General features: G+C 32.9%; 2 protein-coding genes across 4 annotated transcripts; one reads left to right on the top strand and one right to left on the bottom strand.

Annotated features, from left to right (window-relative positions):
• The first annotated feature begins 5646 nt into the window (after positions 1-5646).
• Positions 5647-13159, top strand: LOC133313224 (kinesin-like protein KIN-13A). Of its 2 annotated transcripts, none has more exons than XM_061514558.1 (13): positions 5647-5898; positions 6043-6268; positions 6772-6990; positions 7414-7605; positions 8072-8176; positions 8317-8394; positions 8582-8663; positions 9219-9381; positions 9826-10155; positions 11362-11580; positions 11694-12288; positions 12383-12448; positions 12731-13159. In XM_061514558.1, exons 2-13 carry the CDS (start codon positions 6095-6097, stop codon positions 12911-12913), a joined length of 2406 nt encoding a protein of 801 aa, XP_061370542.1. In that variant the 5' UTR covers positions 5647-5898; positions 6043-6094; the 3' UTR covers positions 12914-13159. The 2 variants fall into 2 exon arrangements, with proteins under 2 accessions (XP_061370542.1, XP_061370541.1); XM_061514557.1 differs by having other exon boundaries at positions 5648-5898; positions 6030-6268.
• Positions 13160-14064: 905 nt separating this feature from the next.
• Positions 14065-21542, bottom strand: LOC133313231 (ubiquitin-like-specific protease ESD4). Of its 2 annotated transcripts, none has more exons than XM_061514568.1 (9): positions 20556-21542; positions 20240-20316; positions 20068-20161; positions 19835-19933; positions 18120-18212; positions 17902-18021; positions 16260-16363; positions 15010-15082; positions 14065-14548 (listed from the first exon to the last, which is right to left on the bottom strand). In XM_061514568.1, the coding sequence occupies exons 1-9, from the start codon at positions 21327-21329 to the stop codon at positions 14486-14488; spliced, it is 1497 nt and encodes a 498-aa protein (XP_061370552.1). In that variant the 5' UTR covers positions 21330-21542; the 3' UTR covers positions 14065-14485. The 2 variants fall into 2 exon arrangements, 1 of the variants encoding a protein (XP_061370552.1); XR_009751792.1 differs by lacking the exon at positions 14065-14548 and adding an exon at positions 16587-16660 and having other exon boundaries at positions 15068-15082.
• Between the last annotated feature and the right edge of the window lie 2757 nt (positions 21543-24299).

Here is a 24299-nt window from a genome sequence, read left to right as displayed (position 1 = left end):
AATTTTGAAAGTTTTACTTAAAATTTTGAAAGGCCATAACTTTTTGCTCGGGTGTCCGAATTGAGTATTTTTTTTACGTCACGTACATAACTTTTCGAGATCTACGCATTGACAAATTCACATAATTGTGTAATCACACAAATTTTTAAAGAAATTACATAAACTATCCCTAATCCATAAATCTTACATATAATGCAGAGATCTTGACAATATACAAAATTTTGGGATACAGATACATAATTTCTGACAAGTTGAATAAGTTTTACATAATCTCTCTTGTCCATTGAAATAATGAGTGAGGATTATTTGTTATTGTTGGATAGTGAGAAATAAGAATAAGAATTAAATACCATCATGCACATAGATAAAATGTGCCAAACATGCACAAAGAAGCATTTTTTTGGAATTTTTTTTACCAATTCCCCTCCGTGAATTTGCTAATGCGTAGATATCGAAAAATTATGTCGATTAAAAAAAAATTACCAGATTCGGACACTCAAACCAAAAGTTATAACCTTCCAAAGTTTTAGGATAAAACTTTCAAAATTTTATACCACGTGTCACCCTCGTGTGATTTGGGCCCAAGTGTCCTCCTATCACTTCTAAAATTATAATATTTTTTGTTTACCAATTTATCTCTTCTAATTATGTTGTAGCTATAAAATCATTTCCCTTCCTCTTAACAGGTATACTACATTTGTCTTGATTGATTAATAAAAAGTTATAACATTTTTTTACAAAAGTTCACCATACCTAATAACATTGCTCAAAAGAATATAAGTCTACTTTTTCATCATAATTAAATATTAGAAGTCCCATCATCTTTACGGTATGCCCCTATGAAAAATTACAAGATTTGCAATTTAAAATATATGATTATAAGCCAGTAGGGTGGACTAATGACAAGTTACATAAAACGATGGAGTTTGTATTTGTCATTTAACATGATACAAATTTTTTTTTTACACACACAACATTTTGTGGAGCCCACACTTTTAGAAGAAAAAAAAACAAAAAAAATTATGGCACGCAAAACGAATCTCTATAACATTACACAATCACTTTTTCTACCACATAACTCTTATAAAATGCCGAGATTATACGTCCCTTTATATTAAAAAAAAGAAGAAGAAGTAGATAACTATTTAAAAGGAGATATTAAGTTCAAATATTAACTTTTGACTGTACCATAAAGATAGCGAAACGTACCTTCAATAGTATTTGTAAATTAGATTAGCAGGAGCAGGAGCTTAAACTTGAGAAGAATGTATCGGTAGAGCATGACAGAGAGAACACATTCATGTGGATGCAGTGTCAAAGGAGGGAAGAAATGGCTCAATACCCACTCCAACTCCCATTAACAAATTCAATACCCTCTCATAAATGCGGAGAAGCTATGCTGCAGCCTTTTATCAATTCCCATTATCAACATTACCAACTTGAACTTCCCTGGTTTCGTCATTCATTACGAAACCAACAATGCTATTTAAGCAACCACTACTTCAGCAACCACTACCTATATATGTTTCTTTATTTCTTTCTGTTGATTAAATGAAGCAAAGTGTTAGGTTCGTCATATGTGGTACACTTTTGGTCCATGGAGGAGTGTTACTTAAGATTTATCTTGTATTTTATTTATTTCTGTTTAGTTTAGTTTTTTTTTTTGCTAGCTAGGCCCTCTTCATGTAAAAAAAATTGATATTAACTATTTTTGACTTAAGCCACTATTTTCTGTTCAAACTCAACCAATCATTAGAGTCCAAATTCATAATCGGTAGCGCATCCAAACATAGAGCAATTATTTCACGGTCCGGGAGCAAGGTGAACCCGGCAAAAAAATAAAAATAAAATAAAGGACGAAATATAGAAAAAAAGGATCTAAGAGTATTTTTTTTTACCCAAAAAAGTAAAGGAGCATGAAAAATTTGATGGACCCGGTGTATAATAAAAATTTCCCTAAACATAGATGCATACAGAGGAAAGAAGGTAAAGATATTTTGTATGTGGTGTCTTGGGTTTGGTATATCTCAATATCATTCACCGAGTATTTTTTTGGTAGATTCATTAACGTGTCACCTAGATGAGGGTAGTCAAAACAATGTGAAACAAGAGTGGATGCGGATCGCCAACATGTTACCAATTTCGATTGGTGTTGGTATCAATGATAGTTGACATATCTAGTTCAACCCTTCTGCCAAATCAAATTGATGGTTCTCTATTTTTGTATTAGAGTGTATCTTCCTTAATTTAAAATTTTCTAAATAAAAAAATTTATTTCTCCTTTTATTGCAAATAAAATTTTTCTGACATATTCACGTAAAGTAAAAGTAAAAGTGATATTATATTTATTATTCAAAAAATTTACAACTTTTATTACTAAATTAATATCATTGATTTCCGTTAATATGACAGTTATAATTTATTGAATATATTTATTAATTAATTATTAATTTTTAATAAATTATAACTGTCAATTTGATAGAAATTAACAATAATTAATTAAATAATAAGAATTATAAAATTTTTATAACCGCCCGCTAAAAGCAAATGTATCACATTATAAAAAAGAAAAAAATATAGTGTGGCAGACTTTTTCTGTAGAAAAAAAAATAGAAACATTGAACTATGGTGTTGGGATGTACAATTAGAAAGGATGGAACAGCTAATTTGCTTTAGAAAATCAAAATTTTGATAGATCTTTAATTCAAATTTGCTTTCCTACTTAATCGTTGGATCTGGAACCTCTCATCTCATGCTTTAAGCAAAAGCAAAGAATTATGTTATTAAAGAAGTGAACTGTAAGGTATGACACCAAGTTAGACATAATTGAAGGCTGAAGAGGATTTTTTTTTATATAAAAAAAGGAAAAAAGTAAAAAAAGAAACGGTTGGCGCCCATTGGAATTCATCTGCGTCATTCCCCTTCATATGGGCCCCAATGTGACCAAAACAAGATACCCTTTTTTTTGTGTTTATTTCTTTCTTTCTTTCTTTTGAGTTAAAATTTGAAAAACCCCACATTTCATGCTAAAAGTGAAGAAACACATGCGTCATTCAAGAAAGCTTTCATGGGTATTTTATATCAATTTCTTAGCTTTCTCATGGACCACCAAATTAACTAAAAAAGAGTATCAAACTAAGGATCTTAATACCACACGAGGACCACCCAACAAAAAAAAAAACCAACATCAATTAAATTTTATTAACAATGTACTGTAGTCATCGTCATTTATGGTATATCTTATTGCTTTGGAAATTATGGTATTTGAAATGCTATATGGGTCCCTTCTCCATCGTACAATTAGTTAAAATGTTTGATTGGGTATTTGTGGCAACACCTACTTCTACTTGTACCATTTGTTCATAAATGCTTGCAATTTGAGATAAAGATGTTAGTTTTGACATTAGGATTACGCAGCCTTGACCTTTATAGCATAATGGCATTCATTGTGTTTAGGACACCTCTCAGTGCATCTAGCACCTAAGTGTTGGATACAGTGACGGACGCAGGTGAGCGCATATGTTAGGAAGTGTGGACATAAAATTTTAAATTTTTTTTGTAGCCATGTAGTTCTTTATTTATCTCTTTGTTCAATATTTATATTAGGAGTAAATATCTTTTTAAGTTCTTAAAAAAAAATGGTCCCAATTTTAGTCCCTTACCAAAAATTAGTCTGGAGGAGGTCTCTAAGAAATTCAAAGTGGATCAATTTAGTTAAAATAATGGTTCCTCACAAATTCAAAAAAGACCTACATTAGTCCCTCAAAAAGACTAAAATGGGTCTCCACTTTAAATTTCATACAGATTAGGTGACTATTTTTTTTATAATGAATTAAAATGGGGATCGAATTTTTTGTTAAGGATAAAAAAGATATTTATTCTTATATTAGTTAGCAACGTAGCAACATACGCAGATGATTAAAATAACATAGCAACGCAAATTGATTAGAGAGAAAATTTATTCTTCTTCCTCTGTCACGTACACATTCCCATGATTTCTTCATCCTTTGTTATGGAAGCAACTAGATTATGAGTGTGTTCATGCGATAATTTAAACTTTTTTTATAAAAAAAATTCGAGAGTACTAGCCCCGAACCTCCACCGCTAAATGTGCGGATATAAAACAATTTTTCTGGATCCATGACTGTTGCATAGTGATGGTGACAGAATTAAAGGGTATGAAGCCTATGAAACACACGAAACTAATTAATAGCTACTAAATGAATTCAATACCCTTTCCACTGAATTCTTGCTCCACATATTTTTGGAACAAAAAAGACCAAATAAAAATTGATCATTTAGTAATATACATCTTTCCATTACAATCAAGTGCATGTATTTTTGACTATATTCCCTCGAATCCAAAAAAGATAAAAATCAATAAAAAGAAAAAACACGAATAAATAATTCAACTAAAATAGGATTGTGTATTTTGTCTTGAGTTTTATTCCTCGCATATAAATCATATGACACATGAGTACTTTTACAGGAGTAACATTTCATAACATATTTGTTGTTTCCGAAAATTGTCAAACGATTCAAATTCTAATAAGACAATTGTCATGACAAGACGAACGACTTTTGTCCAATCAGAGTATGAAATCCCTAAAAAAACCAACAACTTGCATAATCTTGCCTCAATTAAGAGAACTAATTTTAGATTACTACTTAATTATCTATCAGAAAAATAAAAATGAACCAAAGCTTTAATTAAAGGGGTTTGCATCCATCATGCAATAGGAAAAAAAAGAGTTTCCTACACACACAATATTTTATAGGTTTCACATTTTTTGAAGCAAAATAAAAAATCTAAGACACTGAATACGAATTTCTATAACATGACCACTTCACTTTTCACTTTTCCTATAACATAAGTCTTATAAAATCCTTAATTAAAATCAATATTGTGAAAATCAGACGATGTGATTGCCAATAGATCGTATATGCATATCAATTAGTAATCGGCCTCTAACTCAAGATTAATCGGTGGAAACCCAAACCGGTTTAATGTATGAAGTAAAAGACAAAAGTCACTATGCTAATGCTCGGTTAAGATATTTCATTACTATTATTATATACTTTCATATAAATCAAATTAAGCGGTGCAACTAATGATTTATTGATTGAACCATTAATCTAATACCCGAATCGAGTCAATCTCATTTCCAATTTTTATAACATTGGTTAATACACATAGAAACTCAACCGGTTCAACCGGTTTATTCTAAACTCGTTTTATAACCACACACTGAATAACATAAGATAGATTGATCCACCCAAGAATTGTTGGTTTTATGAAGATCCAATTAGATTCCAAAATTTTGACCTATTCAAAGAATAATAGGTTCGATATATGAGAATCACAATTTTCTAAAAAAAAAAAAAAAAAAGGAGTTACAAGTTACAACCCCGAATTCTAAAAAATTATTGATCCATTACGTTGTGATTAAAATATATTCACAAGTCTTGTACCAAAATATATATATATATATATATTCACAAGTGCAGGGGCGTATCCGTCTTTTGGAAGAAGGCCCCCCCGGTTCGTTCGTAGGACATAGCCGTTTGATAGTTTTGAAGACAGTAATGATTATTATTATTATTATTATTATTAATTAAGCACGACGATTTTTATATTTAATCTTTAATTAATGTTCAAAATTTTTCATTCCTCTGTTTCGCAATCGATTCGAATTGAAGGCTTTCAGAGGGTTCCTCTCTCCTATTGTGTTCTCATTCTGCCATAAACGACCAAAGCCACTCTCATTCGAAGAACTCAGCTACGCAATCGTTTTCAGATCTGAATCGCAATTGTTATTTGCAGATCTGGATTGACTGCATTTTCCGTTCAATTGCAGGTTCCGCCTATTTGGATTCCCTCACTTTCATGTTCTTCTCGTGAGTCTCGCTGTTTATTTTCTCATCATCTCATTTCATTTCCTTCGTTGTTTTTTATTTATTTTGTGATTCTTTTTTTTTTTTTGAACAAATTTATTTTGTGATTCTAATTTCGAAGATTTTGTGCGAAGCGTGTGTAAGCAGATCTTGAAAATTGGCGCCACAGAAACGTTCGCATCGCCACGTGGGTGGCCAGATGCAGCAGGGCAATGCCGCCGCCGCCGCGGCAGCTCTCTACGACAATACCGCCACCGATGCCGGCGACGCCGTCATGGCGCGGTGGTTGCAGTCCGCCGGCTTGCAGCATCTGGCATCTCCCCTGGCTTCAACTGGCATCGACCATCGCCTCCTCCCGAACCTTCTCATGCAGGTATTGTCGTTCCTCTTACGATGATAACAACCTCTTTTATGTTGCACTGCTTGAATTTTTCTGTTAGTTGAGGTCAACCCCAATGGACAACACTGCGTTTTTTCATTTCCTTCTCTTATGTAGAAGGTGTTGATTAGCATATCATCTGCTTCTCCGAATTTCCCTTCTGTATGCTTGAGTGATTTATAAACTATATATTATTATGTGAATATTTTATTTGATCTTTGCTAGACAAAGGAAGTTTGGTCGATTATGCGTATCGTAATGTCTTTCATGTTTTGGATGACGTTTAAGTTAAAGATTTTGTAGCACTTGCTTATTTGTTGTATTACTCTCTGAATTTTGAGGGATAAATATATGTACGGTTTTCTTTTGGTTAGAAGCTACCATTGAGGGTAGTATGGGTCAAATTTGCTAAATATATATACATATATATATATATATATATTTTCTTTGTGATGGTACTCTATGAGGAGACTTAGATGATTATGATATTGCCGTAGGGTTATGGAGCACAGTCTGCTGAAGAGAAGCAAAGGCTTTTAAAGTTAATGAGAAACCTCAATTTTAATGGGGAATCTTGTTCAGAGCCATATACACCCACTACCCAAACTTTAGGAGTGACTGCATCCGACGGGTTTTATTCTCCTGAGTTCAGGGGGGATTTTGGAGCCGGGCTTTTGGACCTTCATGCTATGGATGATACAGAGCTGTTGTCTGAGGTATGAATATGATTCGTTATATCATAGTGGCCTGTTCATTCAAGTAAGCCAATAGACTTAGTTTGGCTCATTTACTACAGTTTATCGAGAAAATATGTTCTTAATGTTGTTATCTGTGTCACAGAAGATTAACCCAGTATTACTAGCAGTTTTTCATGAAAAGTTTTGCAACTATTTATACCATCTTATGCAACAACTTGTGTTGGTATTGGTGAAAATCCTAGGTTGTATAGCCAGCAATTTTGACAGTAATATTGGATCTGAATGTCTGAACCTTCAATTATTATTATTATTCTCTTAATTGCACATGTTTATTCTCTATAATCCCTTATATTCCTGCATTTAGCTTAACTTTCTTGCAGCAGTAGTTTATTATCTGTGCTTGCATGTGTTTGTTGGGTCTAATTTTTTTCCTCTTATCAGCATGTTATTTCAGAACCTTTTGAACCATCACCCTTCATGCCTGGAGATGCTATAGTATTTGAAGATGATTTTGATCCAATTAACAGCAGGCTGGAAGGAGGAGAAGCAGATGCTGATGCATCAATTTCTTTACCTTTGAATGAAAAAGAGAATAGTACGAGGGAAAATAATGTTGCTAAGATTAAAGTTGTGGTATGTCAAAATTTTATAGATATAAGTAACCCATATATACATGCATAGCTTCATACTTTATGCATTAAAACATGTAGAAAGATATGATTTTTCATATGCTGCATCAGGAACTTCATATCCATTGAAAGTAGTACTAGGTACATATTGGGAGTTTAATTTCTGTCCTTATGTTTTAGTACTAGAACAATGAACAAAAACCTCAACTACTACTATCACTCTTATAATTGTTTCCCTGACTAGCAGAAGAAATTCACCAAAATCATCATCAGTTGGTATAGAAACTGATGAGGAAAATGCATTTTTTATTAAAATTTCCTGCATTTTAATTCACAGCATTTTGAAATTTGAACCTTTTCATCTTCAATTAAATGTAAGTTTGATTCATTAACATCTGAGGGGAATTTGTTAATTGTTTTTATTTAAATAATTTTCTTTATAAACTTCCTTTTTTTAATGCATGTATTAGGTACGCAAAAGACCTTTAAACAAGAAGGAACTTACTAAGAAGGAGGATGATATTGTAACTGTATCTGACAATGCTTATTTGACAGTCCACGAAACTAAACTAAAGGTTTGTTTAGATATTGGATTGAAGCAACTATATTCAGTTCAAAGGTTGAATGAATGCTGTCTCTATATTGAGTTATCTTTATATTGATGTTCTTTTTATTTACCACTCAAATATCTGACTGTTTGTTCTATCATGAAAAGGTTGATTTGACGGCTTATGTGGAGAAGCATGATTTTTGTTTTGATGCTGTTCTTGATGAGCATGTTACCAATGATGAAGTAAGGCATCTCTTAAAGATTCAATTTTATTTGTTTACCAACATAAATAACTTTCTTCAATTGTTTTGATATCATCTATTGGCTTCTTTGTAATTGCTGGTTTTTGGGGTTTATGGAAGTGAATGCATGTCTCTGTCTTGGTCTTTTGATTTGTTTGATCTAAGGCATGGTTGCTTTATAATAACAGGTATACCGGGCTACAGTAGAACCAATTATTCCTACAATTTTTGAGCAAACCAAAGCTACCTGTTTTGCTTATGGTCAGACAGGTGAGAATTTTTTTGTTTGCTATTGATATCATACTTGTACCAAATTATCAGTATCGTCCAATTTTACATTTCAAACCTTATAGTTTTTCAATATTATCTGCTTGTGTGCTATTTTTGGTTTAACTTACTAATTTGTTTATACTTTAGCATTTGTTGCTGGTTCTTGATAGTGTTAGTGTTTGAACATATTGAACAAGGATAGGGATTCTTTTGTCTTTTTCTGTTTTCTTTTTGGGTGTGTGATGTTGTTCCTTGTTGGCATGTGAGATATAGGCCAATATAGTTAACATCTCAAAACATCAACATCAATAACACCTTTATCCCAAACTAGTTGGGGTCGGTGGTAGATGAACCCAAATGGAAGGTACAGAGAGATTGGAGAAAAGATAAAAATACAATTTAAGTGTGTATATATATATAGAAAGCAGCAAACAATTAAAAGGGAAAGTATATTAAAATAAACTAAAGATATATAGATATATAAGTTTGTTCATTCATGCTGACTTTATATCACTTTCATTCATTACTGTGATGCTAATAATACTTTACTTTCAGGAAGTGGCAAAACATACACAATGCAACCATTACCACTCAGAGCTGCAGAAGACCTTGTTCGACAGTTGCATCAGCCAGTTTACCAGAATCAAAGATTTAAATTGTGGCTTAGCTACTTTGAGATATACGGTGGAAAACTTTTTGATCTTCTTGGTGATAGAAAGTGGGTATTTCTTTCGGATTATATATTTTTTAAATTTTGATCCTTCATATTAACACACTGGGTGTATTGTATAAATGCATTTGATGATGGTGTTGCAGTACAGTTTGTCCTTAAATAATTAGGTTTGCCTCTGGTATAAGTGCTTTGTATGTGGATCTGGGCCTTAATTAGGAGATGGCATTTTTAATGTTTGTGTGGAGGAATCAACTGCTTTATTAATATTCTAATATCAAGCATCACTCCTTAACTTGATCTGACATCAATGATTCATTTTTATTTATTTTTGGCTGTATAGGAATGTAAGTATCTATCTTTCTCAGTTAATATGCATCTACAGATGTCATCTTGCTTACTCAGGGCATCAACCTACACGTTTTATTTGCTCTTTGGTGCAAGCTGTGTTAATCGATTTTTGGATGACTGTGTTTGTTACTCTATGAATAGGAAACTTTGCATGAGGGAAGATGGACGGCAGCAAGTTTGCATTGTAGGACTGCAAGAATTTGAAGTTTCTGATGTACAGATTGTCAAAGAATTCATTGAAAAGGGAAGTTCTGCAAGAAGTACAGGATCCACTGGTGCTAATGAGGAGTCCTCCAGGTCACATGCTATATTACAACTGGCTGTAAAGAAGCACAGTGAGGTGAAAGAGAGCAAGCGGAACAAGGATGGAAATGAGGCAAGAAGTGGGAAGGTTGTGGGAAAGATTTCTTTTATTGATCTTGCTGGAAGTGAAAGAGGTGCTGACACTACTGACAATGATCGTCAGACACGGTACTTCTACATTTTAATTATTTGCATATGTTCCAGACTCCTCCAAAATCAACTGCTTGACAGTGCTTTCTAGAATGTTCTATGCATGAAGATTTAGGGATGAAACCAAACTTCTTAAGGGGGCGTTTGGTACAGGTGAAATTTTTTTTTACTAGGAAAATGTAATTACCCGGGATTTGGGAAAGTGAATTAGGTAGGAAAGTTAAAAAAAAGTTGTTTGGTTGGGTAAAATATTACCAGGTAAATTGATTAAAGTTTTTGAAGTCTGTTTGGTTGAGGATAGAATATTGATGGGTAAATGGTATAAAATTACAAAAGTAACCCTTTATTATTTTTTTAATATCAATACAAATATTTTTGGAAAACCAATGAACTGCACTATGGTATAACTGAATTTTTACACAAAATCCAGAGACTAAGCTTTTGATTCTGCAGTTAGAAATTTAGAATTTCTAATATCCAAAAAAAAATATAAAAAAATTAGAATTTCTAACGCCCATAATTGAAGTTGCAGAGAGTTTCTAAATAGCACGCCCATAATAGAAGGGTAGTTCAGTCAAATCCTTCATTCTATGTATTCCATTTGCCTAGTTATCATACAATACCATTTTCAAAGTGGCATTGTTGGTCTGTGTTTATTGTTACTTTTTGCAAAGAATTGTGGAAGCATAGCCAAATCAGTTGGCTGGGGATTTTTAAAAAACGTTGAACCAAACGTTGTATTCATAAAATGCCAATATGTATTATGTAATGCCTGGGGTTTTTATAAGAAAACCCAAACCATCCCTAAAAGCTTTTCTTAGTAGCTGCTGAATTTATATATACTGAAGATATAATAAAAATGAAAACTTCAAAGTAAATTAAATTTGTATTTTGCAGTTATCAGTCTTCGTAGAATTAAGTTATTGCTTTGATGTTTTTCAAACTACAAACTAGATTCAGTATAACAAACTGAGGACTACCTCGTTGCACAAATTATTATAAAATGTGGGATTACTGTGTAAAATAGAAGTCAAATGTACAAATGTCTTGCCTGTTTATTTATCTTCTACATTTTAGTATGTTGTTTTCCAGTAACTACTGAAAACAAGATTTGGGGGCTTTCTCCATCCCTGCCTTACGGAAATTTTACTTGTTCAGATCAAGCACTTTTTCTCATATTAACAAATTACTTCACTTTGCAATTTTTATGTATCTTTGCCCTAGGATTGAAGGAGCAGAGATCAATAAGAGCCTTTTGGCTTTGAAGGAGTGCATTCGTGCTCTAGACAATGACCAGATTCATATTCCATTTCGTGGAAGCAAACTTACAGAAGTGCTTCGTGACTCCTTTGTTGGCAATTCAAAGACTGTTATGATCTCTTGTATATCTCCAGGTGCCGGGTCTTGTGAACACACACTTAACACCTTGAGATATGCAGATCGGTACGTGTTTCCCTATTATGTGCTCTAACATTATGTTTCATAACAGGGAGCCTCCTTTCTTTCCTGGACATTTATGTTTGCATATGTTAACTGCTTCATCATAATGTTAACAGGGTCAAAAGTCTATCCAAAAGTGGAAATCCTAGAAAAGACCAGGCCCCAAATCCAGTACCACAAATTAATAAGGAGGTTTCATCCACATCATCCCTTCCATCTAGTGCTGGTGCAGAGGATTTTAATGATCAATGTCAAGAGAAAACTATGGAGATAGGCAGGAAATTTGTTGAAAAGGAAAATTCTTTGTACAGCTCTGCTGCTGCTGATGTTGACAAACAGCCATCAAATTTTTCTTTAAGTTACCCATTAAATGGACGAGAGGAAAAAGGGTTGGCTTCTACTTCAATGGACAGGAACAGGTTTGAAGCGAAGAACTCATACAGTGATTCAACCAGTCAAAAGATGAACTCTTATTCACAAAACGATACAGAAGAGAAAGTGCAAAAGGTGTCTCCCCCACGCAGAAAGGTGTCTAAGGATGAAAAGTCCGAAAGGCCTGCAAACTGGATGAAAAGGGATGCCAATGGTTCTGATCTCTTCACCGCAAGCTCCAAGCAGCAGAGCACAGGGAATAATAGCACTGTTGCCACTGGATCCAAGCTTTATGAAGCAGAATCCTCTCCTGACGGGAATATCAGTGCAGTACTTGAGGTTTGTCAACTATGTGGACTTGTTCTTTATCAGTTTTTAGTTGAATACATACTTGTTTATGATATCTGTTTAATTTTTTATTGTATTTTTGCAGGAGGAAGAAGCACTAATTGCTGCTCATAGGAAAGAAATTGAGGACACAATGGAGATTGTTCGTGAAGTGAGTTATTACATATTTTTCTTTAGGTTACATTTAATTTTGATTTTCAATTTCTAGTTGCTTTCGTCGGGTCACTTGAGAGTACTTTAGTTTTGGTGTTGCGGCTTATGTTACTCGTGTATGTTTTTTTCTTGTGCTATAGTAGAAACTAGCGTTCTTTTCAAATTGTTTTATTTTAAAAATTTATGAATAGAAAAAGAAATTAGTGGAGTAATTGAATTTCAGATAACCTGTAGACGATTTATTTTTTTGTGCTCATCATGTATTGCTTTTGGTTTTCAGGAAATGAAACTCTTGGCAGAAGTGGACCAACCAGGGAGCCATATTGACAACTATGTAAACCAATTGAGCTTTGTCCTTTCTCGCAAGGCAGCTAGTCTCGTGGGTCTTCAAGCTCGCCTTGCTAGATTCCAACATCGACTAAAAGAAGAGGAGATTCTAAATAGAAAGAGAGTTCCCCGTTAATAAGAGACTCAGTTTCTCTTATTCAATGTCATTTATGATCTGTTAGCAATATAGTTGAAAGGTTTTGTTTGATATAAACGGTTCTTTTGTTGGATGTATTCTAATCAAATTTACTTACATGTACATGTCCTTATGTGATATTTTGGCCACCTCGTGCCTTGCATATTTGGTGTAATTGTGTAGGTTGAGTTATCTGCCCCAAAATTTTGAGAGGGCAAAGTGAAAAAATAAAATAGAATTTGATTCGGCAACAAAAATAAAAATCCACTGTTTCAACTTATGCTTTATTTTTTTTTTCTTTTCTACCATCCTCTATTGAAAATTCCAAATATATTTATCTTGATTGCAAGACATAAAATGCAGTTAAAATATGGACTTTTATGTTGCTCGAGAAAGTGCACTACAGCATAATGTATCCGATATAAGAATGTATTTCTTATTGTACATTACAGCATTTGCGGATTTGATAAAATGTATTAGATTAAAAAGCGACAGATGGAGAACTTAATAAAATATTGCATTATTTCTCTTACCTTTAATTAAAATGTTAATTTATTATCAATTTTGTATTGTTATTTTAAAAGAATAATTTGCATACAAGAGTTCGAATCCAGGAAAGTCATGAGTTCGAATTGAGGAAACAACCTCTTTGTAATTATGCAACGGTAAGACTCCGTATAAAGATTACCTCCACTCCACACTCTCTAGTCGGATTTAACGGGAAGTTGAAAATTTGCACACAAGAGAATACATAGAATTAAGCAAGATATTTCACCTAGACTCCAGGGTCCAAAAATCCCAATAATGCCATGTAAAGCTTCTTTGAAATTCTTTATTTGTGAATCTATCATTTTTTTCTCATTGTTTCTACCAAGTCAATTCTTGTTATATATAACTAACAATTTATGTATTTAACAGACCAACGCTACTACCCCCTCCAAAAATAATAATAATAATAATAATAAATAGAAATTGAGAAACAACTATGATATTTTCTTAGATAAGATACTGGAAAAATATCCCATTATATTGGGTTATATTTTTAGATGTACAAGTGGAAAAATACGGGTAAGTCTAGAATGCTATGCTGCAGAGTCATATCATATAAACGCAGTTCCTGTCATAATCAAAACCAATAAAATTATCACTCTTTTCATTCTTCTTAATTCCCTAGACATCAGGAACAAGCAATATCGTTGAGCAAACCAGAGTGCAAACTGAAAAGAAAGAGAATGGGGGAGGAACTAATATTACCATTAGTCCATTACATAATCAAACACCTCAACCTCAAAACAATGCCTCATCTAATCTGCACTCTTGTATAGCTCTTTTACAGCATATACAACCTATTGCATTCCACTCTACTGCCTGGACCATATGTATAGCCCAGTTCACTATCCAAGCTAACAAATCCTCTAACTCTAAATGGCTATCCTTAAGACATTGTCCAAGGGGAAGGATCCTTATCAACAGGTGCAGTCAATTAGACATCAATGAACTTTTGAATCTCTTGTCCAAAATCGAAGGTCAAAGGCAAAGAACTGGAATACTGATGAATGCTCACTCCTTTGCTTAGTCAGCTTTCAATCTTAATATCTCCTTAGCTGTCCTAAGCCGGAAGTAAGGCATGTGTTCCTACAAATGGAAAGAGAAATTCTATTCTGAAACGATATAAAAAAATAGTATTCTAACAGAAAAAAGGTTTCCTCTGCCAATCTTAAGAGACTCAAAATATGCATCCATTGGATCTTTTTAAAAGGTTCCGGCAAGGAAACATTTGTATTAGATTAATTTTTGTCATGCCATGCATAATGTACAAAGACCAATTGAAAGAATTTGAGAGATTTAATGCAATTAATGACACTTGAATCATTTTGCCTAGAAATATTCTTTGCAGTAACGCTACAGAACATGGGGAAATGGCAACTCAGTTATTGATTTTTTGGGAGATTTCAAGCAATTAAATTTCATTCCTTATTGAACACGGGAATGACTATTGGGTTATGGACATGAGAAAAGGGAAAATATTCAACATAAAATATATAGAAAACAAAAGCATAATTTTCCTGCTACAAATGGAACACTCCAATGCCTACCTGGTTAAAACACAGCCCCAGGCCTCTGCTATAAAAATCAGCGTATTTGATCATAAACACCCCACAATCAAACCTGTTGAGATATAAAATTTATGTTCAGAAAACAATTCACTAAAAACTGCTGCTAACTTAATCTGTTAAGGGTAGCAACAAATCCTGAAAACTTCGGGCATGCATGAGCAGATAGAAAATGTAACAAATGAAAATTGAGAAGGTATTTGAAAATTATTGACGTCAAAATATTTCATTTTCATTCTTTCCATTTTCAATCCCCCACCAAGCTCAAATTAGAGAAGCTCTTCCAAGAAAGTGCAGATAAAAAGAGTTAAAATATCTTTCTTAGACTAATTAAATGCAGAAAGCTTTAATCCAATGAAACCATTCTATGATCAAGTTTCAGTTTCCTTAATTAATCAATTACTCCATAAAACTCCTTAGAGCATTGCCATACTATCAAGTGTTGGTGACCAAGAACTGCATTAATACCAGTAACTATTGCCAATGACTAACTTAGTATTAACCTGGAGGAACAGCAATATTCAAACTTCCATGAACTAAGGTTTCACAAATAATGTTACTCCAAAAAATATCCCAATGACAAATAATCAAGAATTTAATTGACAGAGTCAAGCAGAGCTTGATGTAAGTTCAAAATAAGGTCAATGCATAAAAAATATATTTATCTTAACAATTTTCTTATAGGCATTGAATAAAACAACTTTTCTACCTCTTATTAATCTAATTATTCCTATTTTTTAATTATATATCTACACAACAGAATTTTAGTTCCAATCCAATTTTAAAATTGTAAGAAAGGTGTAACTTTCTTCAGAAAAATCTATTAGCTTCTTTTCTCTATGAAACAAGACATGCTTATGGGTTTTTTGGTTTTAAAAAAGGGTTCGTTTTTTCTAAAGTTACTTTAGACAACTTTATCTAATGTTCGCCGAAACGACGTCGTTTTGGGGCGAAAATCATGGTGTATTTGTAATTTTAATATATTTCAGGGTTATAATAGTCTTTATCATTCTAATTTTTTAATTTTTAAACTTTAAAACGACGTCGTTTCGGTGAACATTAGATAAAATTATCTAAAGTAACATTAGATACTTTTTTCCCTTTAAAAAATGTTGGAAACCTACAGCTCATTTTTCATTGCAGATATCTCTTATTTTTAAAAAGTGGGACAAACAAACACTTAACTAAATGATGATCTAATAAAGTGATATGCAGAAGATCAGAATACAAACCCATTTTCCTGCTCAGGAAGGTCTTCAACAAATTCTTTTTCCCACGTACTTACATCAATATCTTTTCCAGTCTTGTCCTTGACTTCATCCACAAAATATCTAGCCTGGGAGACATCAATGATAAACATTAGATAAACCTTACAATAGCCAAATGTAAATACATGTATATCTTTCCTCAGTTTCTTATTTAATAAATTCCTGCAAAAAATGTGTTAATACTCAGGTGGTCAGGCCCTTAGTGAAACATTGAGTAACTAGAAATATAAAATTTAAAACATTCAAAACTTTTTGTTACTATAAGTTAATCAAAGAAGAGATGACACTTGCCAGAGTGGCTACCCCTGGTATTTTAAGAAAAGCAATGCACACTTTGGCACCAAAGGCAAGACAAAGGCCTGCACCTGACCAAAGCAAATTTTGCTTATTTGGTTTGCTAAAGATTTAAAAACCAACAAGATCAATTGAACAACCGGTAAAGCAACGCACAACTTTCATGTAACATATAATTAAACTGTTACTTAAAAATGTAGTTAGAATTGAAGGTGATTCTAATTTAAAATCAGCAGGAAAAATATTCTTAGGAAACAGATTTATATTAACAATATATAAAATTATAAATCAATTATCAAAAAATTAAATGTTTAAATTCATATACCACAGACAAACTTCCAACACACAGAAGTTTAAGCAATTATCATAGTTTATTTGCCAATTACGTAGTTTTATTATTTTATTTATTTCTGGATTTATCTTTTAATTTAATTTTGATTTCTATTAAGTTTACTTCATGCAAAACCACTACCGCAATGGGCTTTCTGATTCACAAATTTTCTATTTCTTTACATTTCTTGGTTGTTCACTTAAATATACTTAGAATGTTCTACCATTTTTCATCTGTTTAAGTGTTTACCAAATGCAATTGTTTACTCTCCTTCCTAATCCACTTGATTTTATTGTTAATTATTGGACCAAGGCATTGCAGACACATGTTTCATCTTTGTCTATATAAGCTGTCAACAGCTGGCACATCAAATGGACAAACAAGATTTTAAATCCACCAAACTGATGAATCTTCTGCATAATACTTATTTTGATTCAACAACCACCTTGACAATGCAGCTAAGTTTGACTTGTTTCGAAATTCTATAGTTCTTTAACCCATGAGATAAAAATCATTTGCCCTTAGCTTAATCTTAGGCGACCTGTTGGCTACATTTACTAAAGTAAAATGGCACAAGATTCCCAATGATTGAAAAGAAAATTAGAAGGCAGGGTCCAAATTAAAGCAAGACTGGAATTTCAGTTTTCATGTAATTTAAACATTTCTTCATTCTGGAATCTTGATTGAAAAATATACCACCAGTTTATCACACACTGTATTTGATATACTACATGTGACATTACAAAAAAGGAGCCAATCAAATCACTCTGACCTAAAAGCACCCCACATTGCATAAAATAATAATAAAAAGACAAATAAAAGAAACAAAATAAACTACAAGTTCATGTTGACACCAAAACTATTAAAGTATAAAACTAAAGGGAATGTTCTGAATTTGATTGCTTACAATATTCTTTTATTAGCAATATGCAGCTTGGATTATGAAATTTACAGTTAAATTACATAGACCAAAAACTTTACCAGAACTTTTAACGCATGGTTATCCTTTCCTTTCAATGAGTCAAGATACTGGAATTTCTCATCTTTCTTATTGATAACAGCCAAGCACCAATGGATCTCCTTATGAATCGGAACAAATATCTGGTAACGACAATAAATCGGGTAAAATATCAGCACGAAAACCAACTTAATTGACTATAAGAAAAATAAAAATGAAAAATTGGTTCCAACATAATTACTTTGTCACATTCAAGTAAACCATATCCCAACTTCCTTTGGCTGGTCCATCTTCTCACAGATTTGAAATCATAACCATTTCTGCCACTGATTAACTGGCAATTAACATTCAAAATAAAAAGCATCAATATCTGCCCAATATGATTAAATTGAAAATTACAAATTTAGATAAAAAACATATCACATGTATGACATTTCTGTTTTTCACATTAAAGACCAGGATGGGCTGTCTCCATAACATTAATGAGTGCCAAACATCAATCAGAAGCACTAGGATAACCAATAAATATTGGACAATTATAGATTAGAGTTGTGAAGCACTAGCCCAATGCACACCTCTGCTTCCATACCTCACTAATGAAAATATAATTGTTACAAAAAAGGGGAAAAGATTAAGCTAACAATAATAAATAGAAATGATCATCCAAGCAATTAAGAGTCCATGATATTGAGGTTCCATTTATTTCGAGGAATATATAAAAGTTAGGATTCGTTGACACCAACATAAGAACGGCACTTACATTCGGTGGACGAACTAAGAAATAAAGTTTGAGTGGACAAAATAAAAACTTTAAAGGGTTAGCTCTATAATTTTTATAAAAAAATTGGGATCTGGGATTGCCAACTCAGAGTGGATATGACATTGTTACACCGCTGGTTAAAACCATCTAATAACTACTTATAGAACAGGATTTAATAAATTCAATTATTTAATTATGCATAATTTCCATATCAATCATGCACGCTAAGGTTAATAAAATTTAAATTACAAGTACATGATCAAACGGTGTGTAGTGTCAATTTTGATAAAAGTACATTATAACTCAATTTCAGGATATGCTTATGATGTACAAAACAGTTTGAATTAAAGTGAAGTCTTATAAGCATGATATATCTAAAATATGATACATTGAATTTAAAAATCCAAAAAAGAATTAAGTGTACCATCTTGGGATAAGCTGGGATAAAAATATTAATTCAGAACTTTTGAAAAAAAATTTACTAAGTTATTATGACTCAATGATGTTGAAGAATACTTAATAAGGCAATTTCCAGAATTTTTATTAATGACAGGTCTGCTCTAGTGCTATTGAATGGGAAGCCCTCTGTTAAGCTCAGTCTTAGGTGCAAAGTGTCAAAGAAAAATACCCTAACATCAGAAAAATTAAAAATAAATTGCATGAATGAAGAAACCATTTGTTATTCTGCGGGGAAAGGTTGACATTGAATATGCATGTTTAGATCATAGAAAAAAGAAGTCAAAGATGAAGTCTATTTTCAGGGATTTGATAATGAAAAAGTTTAAGTTTTTCATTAAAGAGGAGTTTACAAGAGAGAGAGAAAATTATTGGAAAACAAATACAAGTTAACTGAAAATTGACTAAAATAATTATCATTATTGGGTCAGAAACCATACGAAAGCGTTACACAAAGATTTATGGGTTAGTATTCCCCACATCTATGTGCGCGCCAGCACGCGCACGGAACACACACACACGCATATATATATATATGGTTTTGGAGCAGCAATCAATTAACATATGAACACAACAATTTCCTGTTTGAAACGAGTCAAATGACAATAAATTCTTGGTCTACGAAAACAAAAGCTTCAAGAGTAGAAAAACGGTTCCTTCTTCTTAACAATGGTAGTTGTCTGAATGCAGAGTAGTTTATTTAAGCCAACATTAAATAAGCCTGTGAAGAGGTATTCTACCTTTTTGAAGAAAAATGTATTGAAAAAATGACATTTCAGAAATTTCTGCGGTTCTCTTTGCTCCCTCTCTTTCAGCAACTCAAGGTACAAATTTATCACCTGCACAATTGATGTAAAATCCATCACTGAATTTCAGGGTGCAAAATGTTAAATCAGATATAATTAGGTACCAAAATTTTCACTTCTTTAGTAAATCAATAAAGGATAAACAAATAACAAGTAAGCAAGATCACCTCATCATTTAACCATGCACCCGGCATCAGGCACTGAAACTTTTCCCCAGTGATCTCAATGTTAGAATTCTCATGGGTAACCAAAGTCCTATTCCTGCAGAGTCAATCCCTCAATGAGCTACAACACAGAATAAACTCTTCAATAACATCCAGCCTAATCATCAAAGCATACCGGTTGGCAGAAAAGGCACGTGCGACCTCATTTTTTTCCTCGCTTGTAAGAGAGACAAAAGGTTCGCGTGGAACTTCCTGAAAACCATAATAGCACTTGGGTAAATTGCACTATCACTTAGCCTGTTTTTCATTCCTTAATCAACTAGGCAGTCATAACTATTGATCCGGGCAGAATCCAGCCAGCCCTTGTAGCTAAGCATTAATAATAAAAACTGGATATAACTAATTAAACAACAAAGCACTACTCAGTAAGACTATGAAATAAGGCCTAAAAAACTAAACACACGAAGATGGATAAGCTAATAAGTAATCACCTCTACTAATTCCTTCTTTGGACGCAACAAATTAAATGTATCTAAGCGCTTCTCATTCAGCTTAATTTCAAAGTTCAGCCTCTGAATAGTGTCGTCTCGCCTGCCAACAGCCTCAATCAACTTTTTATACACATGAACACTTGAAAGATCATGCATCTCAGAATCCCACATCTTCCCAACATCATTCACCACCTTCAAGTTACCATTGGTCAACTCAGAATCCAAATATGACGTTGACTGCTGCTGAATGCCACCGTGCACCACCTTTGCATAAGAAGAATCACCACGTGTCTCAACCACCACAACACGACCTTCTTCAAACCTCGAATCTTCCGAAACCTCGTAAACTCCGTCACTCTCAGCGTCCACGTCTATCACCTCCTTCCCCTTTTGCTGCTGCAACGAGTATCTGCATTTCTCCAACGCTGAAAGTTTGGCCCTCTGGTATTTCGCAAAAAGAGAATTAAGAGCATTGCCCATGTCGTCACTAGCACTAGCACTAGCCCTAGCCCTGAACCTCGATTCTACTCTCGAAAGATCGAACTTCCTGGGTCTGCACGGCGCGTGAACCTCCCTAACCAACGGTGTCTTCGCTTCCGGGTACCGGAAAATTCTTGAAACCGTGCTGCTCGATGATGATACGGGTCGGGTTAGCGTGGATGAGAATCTGGGTCTTTTTCTGTGGGAATCTGAAGATGAAGAACAATTGGTGTGAGTGTAATTCACGTTCATGCATTCTTCGGTTCGCTTGCGGTTGCTAGTCATCCCACCCATTTATCGAAACACATGAGCATTCAAGAACAAGCATGTCCAGCACGCGGATTTGGGAAATTAGGGTTTTTCTTTTCTTTTCTTTTTTGGGAAATTAGGGTCGAAGAGCTGGAAAAAGAAAACCCTAGACAAAACGCAAATTTGATTTGATTCTGTTGCTTTGAAATTTGAATGCACAGAAATTGGTGGTGTATGTGTGCACTGCACGGTGCTGATCTGTTCATTAACCTCAAAATTTTGAAGCGATGAGAATGTTGTGTTTTTTTTTTGGCTTCTGCTTTCGCGGCACATAGGAAAAATTTTATTTTATTAAAAATAAAATAAAATGTTATTCTAAAAAACAATTAAGGATATGTAATGTAACGATCAAAATTCAAATTTTGGTTTTTTGTTGTTACAAACACGAGGTAAGTCACACCCAAAAATGGATTTAAGTTTTTCCCAAAGTCGTAAATTTTTTATAGGTTATACTTATGTCATTTTATATGAGATAAACTAAATTTTTATATATACATAATAAATATGGGTTTTACTTTTATTTTATTTTTTTCTCTAATTATACGTAGATCTCATTTATAATTTTATTTCAATAATATAAAATAACTCATTTTTAGTAAGAGAATCACTTGAGATAATTTTATTTCTGGTCATTCCAAAATTACATTATTTTATGTGTTAGCAAAATTAATGAAGATGTTTCGGTATTTTTGTTGTTGTTTATTTATTATATGAATTTCATCAAAATATCTTTCATTAATTCTCCAAACACCTAAAATTACGATCGAAAATAAAATTATATTAAGTGATTTGAGATAAGATAAACCCAAAAAAAACTTCCATTTTTTACTTTGGAATTCAAAATATTAATATTGAGATGCCTTTATGATTACTGACTGGTCGCAGACTCGCAGTAATGATTAAAAATAAGAATTATGGGAGTAGATCCTCTCATGTGCTAATTAACATGATCATGTTATGTGGGGCAATCATAACCATACATAGGTGAGTCAATGGTGATAAGAGAGGAGAGAGAAAATAATATAAGAATAAGTAGTTATACAATCATCACCGTTGATTTAATTATTAATGGTTAAGATCCTTTCACATGATCATGTTATGTCATGTGAGATAAGATAAACCCAAAAAAAACTTCCATTTTTTACTTTGGAATTCAAAATATTAATATTGAGATGCCTTTATGATTACTGACTGGTCGCAGACTCGCAGTAATGATTAAAAATAATAATTATGGGAGTAGATCCTCTCATGTGCTAATTAACATGATCATGTTATGTGGGACAATCATAACCATACATAGGTGAGTCAATGGTGATAAGAGAGGAGAGAGAAAATAATATAAGGATAAGTAGTTATACAATCATCACCGTTGATTTAATTATTAATGGTTAAGATCATTTCACATGACATGATCATGTTAAATTACACATGAGAAGATCCATTTCCAAGAATTATTCTTTAACGTGCCTTAGTTATGTTCGCTTCACAAAAACTTCAAAAAATAATAATTGTTAAAGCAATTAATCATTCACGTGGTTTGATTGTAGTGAAATTATTTTTTCTAAAAAAATTTATATTCAAAAAGAATTGATTTATTAAAGAGATAGGTTATTATTATTATTATTTTCATTCATATTTTGTCTATTAATCTCTAATATCATTATATTATAATTTCAAGAGTATAGAGAAATGATAAAGATTAATTGAGATTGTGATCTAATAACATTATAAAATGATAGACAAATAAACATGTAAACAAATAAGTTGAATAACATATTTCAATTTTAAAATAATAATTGACATCTTACTTTGTTTTAAAATGTGGCTCAGAGCAGATGGTGCATTGGCCTATTGCGAGTGGAAAGGATCTCGCGGCGAAGGTGAGTTTGGGAAAGAGAAAGTGACAAGTCCTCCTCAGACACTGTTTTTTAAATTCTCATTTGACTTTTCAGAAACACAAATGAGGGACAAGTGCAGGAAATATTGGATTCGGCCGAAGCTCGTAGCATCTAAGTACCTTAGAAAAGCTAATGAATCATTATTATTGTTGCATAATCAAAGGACATACCTTTTTGAAAGCGTAGGTACACACGATAGGTCTCCTTGTTCTGTGTAACTTCGTTTGGAAGAGTAAATGCATACGAAACTTCATGTCTCTTTTTTTTATAAGCTGCGGCAATGTTACTTTCAAAATGTGTATTGGGAAAGAATTTGGTAACTCGGATTTCTATCTTCTTCGGACAATGTCTTGTGAATAGAAAAATATACGAGAAGCTATGTAAAAACCCTAATCTATATTTAGATTTATCTTACCCATTTAAGCCCAGAAAGGGCTATCTTAAGCGGCCCTTTGCTACGAGGTTTTTTTTAGGATTTCCGGAAAATTAATTTTTTTTAAATTTTAAATTTTTGGATATTATCGTAAACTGAATATAAAAATCATATTTTTGAAAATTACGATTCTCGGACAAAAAAAAAATTTCTCCTCTACCAAACGCTCCTTTAAAGAGTATAAGTCTAACAATCTCTCGTTTGTTCTTGAACATATACTTAAGCCCAAATCCTAAGATCTTGTAACTCGAAGTCATGTCATCATATGCATAAGCTAGTCACATTTTTATAATGATTGTGGGCTTCAATCAATTGTAGCTTTTTTTGTTTTAATAAAAAAATGGACTAAATCATGATCCATATAGTGATGCAGTATAAAGCTCAGTTAATTAGTGATCTTTTTGATTTGGGCTTGAATATCTGTAAACTGATTAGTGTGGGTAACAGTATAGGCCTAATTCATAGACCCATGATGGGAAGGGGACTAGGATTAACAAGTTTGGCTAGGTCCCCTCTGCATTCACAGTGTGTTGAAAAACTGTCACTTCACAACTCGCCCCATCGACGGTTGTGGTCAAGGAGTGGTGTGAATTGCAGAGGAAGATCCTGATCTTTCCATTGCAG

The sequence above is a fragment of the Gastrolobium bilobum genome, unplaced genomic scaffold (genome assembly GCF_033153095.1).
Source record: "Gastrolobium bilobum isolate Gb01-03AN ecotype WA unplaced genomic scaffold, APGP_CSIRO_Gbil_v1 utg3862, whole genome shotgun sequence".
NCBI classification, from domain to species: Eukaryota; Viridiplantae; Streptophyta; class Magnoliopsida; order Fabales; family Fabaceae; genus Gastrolobium; species Gastrolobium bilobum.
This window is presented reverse-complemented; position numbering and strand designations above follow the sequence as displayed.